This window comes from Gavialis gangeticus, unplaced genomic scaffold, assembly GCF_001723915.1.
Source record: "Gavialis gangeticus isolate Ggan-Ray unplaced genomic scaffold, GavGan_comp1, whole genome shotgun sequence".
NCBI lineage: Eukaryota > Metazoa > Chordata > Crocodylia > Gavialidae > Gavialis > Gavialis gangeticus.
Window position 1 is genome coordinate 120,530,548 of NW_017729025.1, and position 7,570 is coordinate 120,538,117.

The window sequence follows — 7,570 nt, forward strand, 5'->3', positions numbered from 1 at the left end:
CTAGGGGAAACAGTGTCTCCCCTAAACCCTTCTGGTCTCCCCTAGTGAGTTTATAGACAGTCACCAGGTCCCCCCTCAGCTTTCTCTTGTGAAGGCTGAACAGGTTTAGGTCCCACAGTCTTTCAATGTAGGGTCTGCGCTGTAGTCCCCAGATCATGCAGGTGGCCCTCCTCTGGACCCTTTCAATGTTGTTCACATCCCTCCTGAAATGGGGGGCATGGAACTGGACGCGGTACTCCAGCTGTGGCCTGACCAGCGTCGCATAGAGGGGGAGGATCACCTCCCTGGCTCTACCTGAGATGCACCTGTGGATGCACGACAAGGTCCGGTTAGCCCTGCCAACCGTGACCTCGCATTGTTGGCCCATGTTCATCCTGGAGTCAATAATGACTCCAAGATCCCTTTCTTTCTCCGTGCTTTCAAGAAGGGAGTTTCCCATTCTATAAGTGTGCTGCTGGTTTCTACTGCCTAAGTGCAGCACCCTGCACTTGTCAGTATTGAAACGCATCCTGTTTATGTCAGCCCACTCCTGTAACCTATCCAGATCTAGCTGCAATCTTTCCCTCCCTACTAGCGTGCTCACCTCACCCCAAATTTTGGTATCATCAGCGAATTTAAACAAGTTGCATTTCACCCCGTCTAATATTAATACATATTTTTAGCCCTTCAGCGAGAAGAATACAGTGGTACCCTGACTAACTAGCACTGTGTCCTGTAGCATCCTATTTCTGTCTAATGGTCTTCTGTCAAAGAGGACCACTTCTTTCCCCATCCACCCTTTTGAGCTTTGATCAGAAAAAAAACGTTGTTGAATTGTGTTGCTGTATGAATATAGGCCCAAACTTAACATGTTAGAGACAGTGGGCCAGAAATAAATATCCTACCTTAACAATTTCCTGGCTTGCTTTTTTAGTTTTCAGTCTGGGGGGTTTATTTGGGGATTTTGTTTTTTTGTGGGTGGAGAAAAGGGAAGGATGGAACAGGACTTAAGACTTCATATTTTGGAAAGAAAGCTGTTGTTATTGATGTACATGACTGATCTTTATTGTACAGGTTGTTCAAAAATACCAGACTTAAAAAAATTGGAGCAATTTTGCCCATTTTATTTTACTGTTTTCATTTTCCAATCATTCAGTCCCAAATTCACTTCAACCTCATGCAGTATTATGCTTCCATGCCTTATTATACCAAAAGAAAAGCAAAGCCAAGCACATACTTTTCTTGAGCTCCACACAATTATATAATTCACACAAAAACATATTATACTTGATGGTTTAATGCATCAGATCATAAATGCCAGCTTTCTTTGGCACCGTAAAATAAACAGAGACCTAAATACTTAAACTTTTGTGTTTAATAAACCTACTCAGTGTTGGAAGTGTTTTCATTCAGGAAGAAATAAAACATACCAGCAGGCACCACAGTGTTTCTGTTGTTTTAACTTTTTTTTTCTGCTGAGATTATAATGCAGGATGTCGAGAGGGTTTTGCATAATACCTCCCATTAACTAAATATCCTGTGTCATCTGCTCAGTGGTAATTTGCTAAAAGCAGAGACAGTGATGAAACAGTCTTATCTGAAAAACATAGATTTGTCTGGATTGTAGGATTCTTCTCTACAACTCAGACCCAGTGACAAAGCACAAGGCAGCTATTATGTAAAATATTTATGTTTCAATGTGTTATGTAACCTTCTCACAGCAGGCAAGCAGTCCCTCTAACATCCCAAATCGTTTGAGAAACCATCACCTTATAAGGACACTATTCCTGATGTCTAGAGTATATTTGCCTATAATGCGATTACCAGGTACTGCAAACACTTCCTGCTGAAAATGCTGCTTACCCAAGCATGACTAGTGAAATGACTGCTGTCTACATACATAATAGGGCTGTGCAAAGCTTTGATAGGAGATTTGGTGAGATTGGGCAAATTGAGAGACCCATTAAAACGTCCAAATCGACTTGGAAGCCTCTGAATCAGTTTGGAGAGATTTGGAAATTTGGCCACAGACTATACAGGCAGCAGTCCTTGACAATGCTGGACACAGCTGCCTGCAGCTGGTAAGTCTGTTATGGTGGGCAGAAGGGGAAGGGAAGAGGCATGGGGGGACAGATCAATGCCCCCACAGTGAGGGAGGGATTGAGGCTAGGGCTGGGACAAGCCACCCAGCCGCGGTGGGGGAGTGTGGGACTTGGAGAGGGGGGCTACTGCCACTGCGTGATGCTGCACACCACTACTCCTGAAGTTGCTCTTCCAGTGGCTCCTCTGCTGGCTCTTGTCACCAGTCTGGGAGGGCATGGGAGTGGATGTGTGCCCCCAGATCTGCACAGGGTAGGCTGGGCCAGGCTGCACTCTGGGAGACTAGCCCCAGCCACCCACCGCTGGGCTGCACTCCACAGGGTGGGTGGAACCAGGGCTGTGTTCTGGGCAGCTAGCCCCAGCTGGGCGAGCAATGGGAGGACAGAGCCCCTGCTCCCAGTGCTTTCCACCTCTGGTCTGGAGCACAGCCCTGCCCAGCCCACCCCACCCCACCCCACACAGATCCAGGGGCACACACCCGCTCCCATGCTCTCCCAGACCAGCAGTGAGAGCTTGATAGAGGAGGTACTGGAAGAACAGCTCCCAGACCAGTGGCACGTGGCAGCAAGCAGTGGCAGGAGCCCCCCCCCTCTGAGCCCCGTGCTCCCCCGCCCCGGCTGGGCAGCTTGTCCCAGCCCCAATCCCTCTGTCACTATGGGGGCGTTGATCTGCCCCCCTGCATGCCCCTTTCCTCCCACCTCTGCCCACCACAACAGACTTATCAGCTGGAGGCAGTTGTGTCCAGCATCATCAAGGACAGCTGCCTGCATAGTCAGGCAGAATCTCTGAATCAGCGCTGAATCTCCAGATCTGAATAAGCTGAATCGAATTGGGACAATGATTCGAATTACCGAATTGAATCACTGTCCCTCTGAATTGGCCTAGTCCAAATCCAAAGCAAATACTTGCTGCTTTGCACAGGCCTAATACATAAGGATTATTTGCATGGATGCAAGATTGGGCTTTAAACAATAAACAAAATCAACAGTAATTAAACTAAAGTCTTTACTAAAATAAAACTGTTTATTTCATTAAAATTGTGAAACATATGGAATGTTTTACTATAATGAGTTTAAAAAAATTTTTTTAATTCTATTAATTTTTACCATTCTTCTCTATTCAAACCCTTTTCCCAAATATGTGTGTCCAACAGATCTCACCCACATGGGTTTGCTCCACTAACATATAATGATGTATGCCCTCTTTAATTGGTATTTTAAACTTGAAACCTTGGTCACTGATGTTCAGCAAACAATATTTAAGCATTTTTCACTAAAGCTACTTAGGCCATTATCAGGGTTGCCAACCCAAGATTTTTACTAACAAACAAACTTTTTTACTGATATTTGTTTTACATAATGTAAATATAAGTCTTCTGGCACGTCCTGAAGATTGGTAACAAGGACCAGATTCAAATGTAGGGGTTTAATACCAACTTTCTATACCCTGCTTACTTTTGAGGTGAGCAGCCATAACAGGCAAGCAAAGGACACAGCAGGAACATGTGGCTGCAGTGGAGAGGAGGGGAATATAGAGGCTCCCATGGTCTATAAAACCATAACAGAGCTCCCTGCAGGATACTGTGTTGTTCTCCCACTCAAATTGAAGTTGGCATAGCTCTGCTCTCTCCATCAACACTTTGCATCCAGCTTCATTCCGATGACAGATTTTCAGTCCAACTCATGATTTCTTATTTTTTTTATGGACAGATCATGTTTTTTCCCTAACAGATGTTAAAGACAAGCTTTATTCACCCTTTTTATTTATTTTTTATTTTCTAGACTGTTCCCAAATTTATAGACACTCCTGGCTAAAGTCTGTCACTGGCAGTTTCCTACCTACTTATAGTTTCAATACCCTTCTAATTTCAATTGCATACATAATTCTTTCCTTATTGCTGTTGTTGTGTGGCTTATTCACAGTCACTGCTGAAAAATACCATGAAAAAGAGTGACTGTTTCCTGATGAACTGACTAGTTTCCTGGTGAATAAAATGTACATAGTGATGTTACATACTGGATAGTTTTAAAAAATGGGACATAAACTGCTCCATTTGGTACTTAAATATGTAGACATGAAAAAAATAATTACTGCCACCTACAAAGAAATGTAGACTTTGCAGCTAAAATGAATACTGCACCCTGGAGATGATCATGAGGATGATCTGGGATAGGGTGCAAAAATGGCAAAGCAATCAAGAAGTGGAAGCTAATGCATACTTTAGTACGGTGGTTACATGATTTCTCAATTTCAAATTTCATTATTGTATTGCAGGAGTAGGGTCTTCATTTTGGGGGGTCTAGGTTTTAAGAACAAAAGGAAAGAGAGGACATTTTCAAGAATGATTTGGAGGGACTGCAACTCATGCCTAGTGAAGCAAATGAGGGAAAGGATTTGGGTATATAGCAATTGCCACTAAAATGAGTAGGTAAATGGAAAGAAAGGGGTGCTTAGGGAGAAGGAAAAAAATGAGGAAGTAAAAGCAGGGAAGTATGATTTTAATTGTTTAGTCCAGGAAAATGAGTTTCAATTTCATGCAGAAGGTGAGAGAAAATTGTGAAGGAATTTTAAAACTGGCAAGATGCAGTCAGAGTACCTGGCAAAAGCAGCATATCTTTCACATAGTATTTTAGACAAGTTAGAGTGGGGTAAGGTGATACTCCTGGGAAGAGCAGACTACCATTTTCAATCAAAGATTATTTCGTTCTGGGCCAGTATTTTGACACTGAATGGAATTCTATATATATACTATGCAATGTTCTCTGCATTGGGGACTTATTAGGATGTCTCTATTTTTAGTTTTAAAACTTGTGATGCACTTCATAGAACTTTAGGACCCAAAGTTATTAAATAAATGTGAGGTGGCATTACTGTATATTTTTCATGCTGTATTTTATTTTCTCCTTAGGTTACACATTTGTTTGATAATGGAGGGACTGTCTTCTTTGCTATTTTTATGGCAATATGGGGTAAGTCAATTTTATTTCCTTACGTGTAGTTCACTTGCTTTTCTATAGATGACCATTCAATTTTACTTAAATAATTTTAAGAATATGGTCTTGGCAAATATCAGTGTGTTGATATTTTAAATGAATGTTTATACTGATGGAAGATTGAAAATATACCAAGCTGACTTTTGTACCAAACAGTGACCAGAAAAGGAAATAAGTAGGGGTACACTAATAGAGGTTTTTGGGACTGATAACAATAGCTAATTTTTAAGAAGGCTTATTGGCTGATACTGATCTGATTTCTGACTCAGCCCAGCAGCTTGAAGAGCAGTGACTGGTAAGTCTGTTGTGGTGGAAGGGGAGGGGGGAGGGAAGGGTGTGGGGGGATAAATCAAGGCCCCCGTGGTAAGGGGGAGCATGGGGCTGGGGCAGGCGCTGCCCAGTCAGGGTGGAGCAGGGCATAGGACAGAGCTCCGGCTCATCCAGAGGGTGTGAGAAGAGAGGGAGTGGCTTCTGCTGCTGCATGCACTCCAGGAGGGCATAGGGGATATGTGCACCCGAAACTGTTCAGGGCGGGAGTGGGCTGCTGCTGTCGACTGGGACTGTGGCTGTGCCAGGCTCTTCCTGGTGGGGGGCTGGGCCAGGCTATGCTCAGGGAAGGCGGTGGTGGCACTGGAAGGGGGGCTTCACAGGATGCTGCAGTCACCCAAAAATACACTGTAGATACCCCAACCCTCCCTCCACCACCTGCCCCAAGTGCAGCCCAACCCAGCCCCCACTGGGAAGACCCTGGCACAGCTCCAGCCTGCAGTGGCAGCCCACCCTCTCCCCATGCATCCTGGATGAGCCGTAGCTCCATCCCGTACCCGGCCCTATGCTGGCTGGGCAGCACCTGCCCCAGCCCCACTCCCTCTCTCACTGTGGGGGCCTTGATCTGCCCCTCCATACACTTCTTTCCTCCCCCCTCCCCTTCTACCACAACAGACTTACCAGCTGGATGCAACTTTCCAAGCTGCCAGGCTGTGCTCCTCGCCACCAACACACTGTGCTGTGGCTGCGTGCATGCACGGGGCATTTATTGGCCGTGTTATCGGCCACATCAAGCAAAAAAAAATTTCCAATACAGTGAATTTTCTTTGTCAGTGCCGATCTGATGTTGGACCGATGTATCAGTGCACCTCTAGAAATAATGTTGTTAATCTGTGTTTTATGCCATGTAGGTGTAATTTTAGAAGAATCCACTCATAGTGGGTCACTTACAGAGACAAAATGTGGATCATATCTGAAGATAATTTTATACTGAGTATCCCGTTTGGCAAAAACAAATACACAAGCAACTTAAATACAAAATTGAGATAATCTCTGGGTGTATAGTCCTGCAGTGTGCACGCTTACAGTGTTTTCAGCAGTGCCAGTTGTCTGTTGACTCTACATCTTGCTGCTGTAGGCTCACAGTGGAATGGTTCCAATGATTATTTGGTTACATAAATATCTAAGTACCTTTTATCCTTAGTAGCCATATGCTTCATCGTTCTACTTGTAGGCATGTGGTGCCCACTTCAGTTCTTTCTGTCATTCATGTGGTACTTGGGACAGTTTGTTCAGCACCAGCATTCAAAGTAAAGAAAAAAAATCCACTTGAGCTATTCTGGATCCTCCCTCAATCCTAAGGAAATTTTCTCTGCTATGGAAACACTGGTAGCTTCTTGAGACACCCCTTTTTAACTCTTGCTCCCTGTGATGCTTGCTATAGGATAGAATAATAATAGAATAATATAGATGGCATAAAGAGGAAAATCCGTTTCTGTTCATGACCAGTGTCCTGACTGTTGTGGTTTCATGGAAGATCCAGCATTATGATGAAGACTTTAATTTCATTTTCCAATAGTCAGAGTTTACCAGTGCACTGAGTGCAAATCCAAAACTTCATCTGTCGGTGATGAACACAATCTGATTCAGTAGCCTTGTTTTCTTGTAATATGCATATGAATGGTAATATTCTCAGGGGGTGCTTATGGATATAGCTCTTTTGACTTGGCTCACATACATGCTAAATGATACACGTTAAAAGATCTACAATCAAGAGCATGTCCCATGTATTTGGACCCTTAATCTTTGAGAACTTAATCATCCTGTGGTTCTTACTGGTAATGTTCTGCTTTCCTAAAGTTTTTTAGATATGTAAAGATCTTAGTGCTGGATATAAATAGATAAACTGTACTATTTCCTTTCATTACATCACTATGATTTTATAGACACTGAATGAAACCAGCACACTTCCCTGGATTCTTTTGTGCTTTTTTCCCAAAGGAAATCTATTTCCTTCCATTTGGAGGTAATTATTCCTTCCATGTAGCCCATCAGAATATGTGCTGCATCACTTCTTCAGCTCTTAATCCGCAATGCAGACAATGCACTGGCTGATACAGAGAAGTAACAACATTCCTCTTCATTCATTCAGCCTCCCTTCTATAGTATTTTTAACTATATCAATATTAGCAAATACTTCCTATGTTTCATTTTTCAGCAAAAATTCACTT

General features: G+C 43.3%; 1 protein-coding gene across 1 annotated transcript in view; it reads left to right on the top strand.

The window, feature by feature from the left end:
• Nucleotides 1-7,570, top strand: part of ANO3 (anoctamin 3) — a 539,488-nt gene that overhangs the window by 481,859 nt on the left and 50,059 nt on the right. Inside the window, exon 14 of the mRNA XM_019519487.1 lies at nucleotides 4,988-5,048. Within this exon, the coding sequence (XP_019375032.1) occupies nucleotides 4,988-5,048 (61 nt within the window). The remainder of the gene's footprint in view (nucleotides 1-4,987; nucleotides 5,049-7,570) is intronic.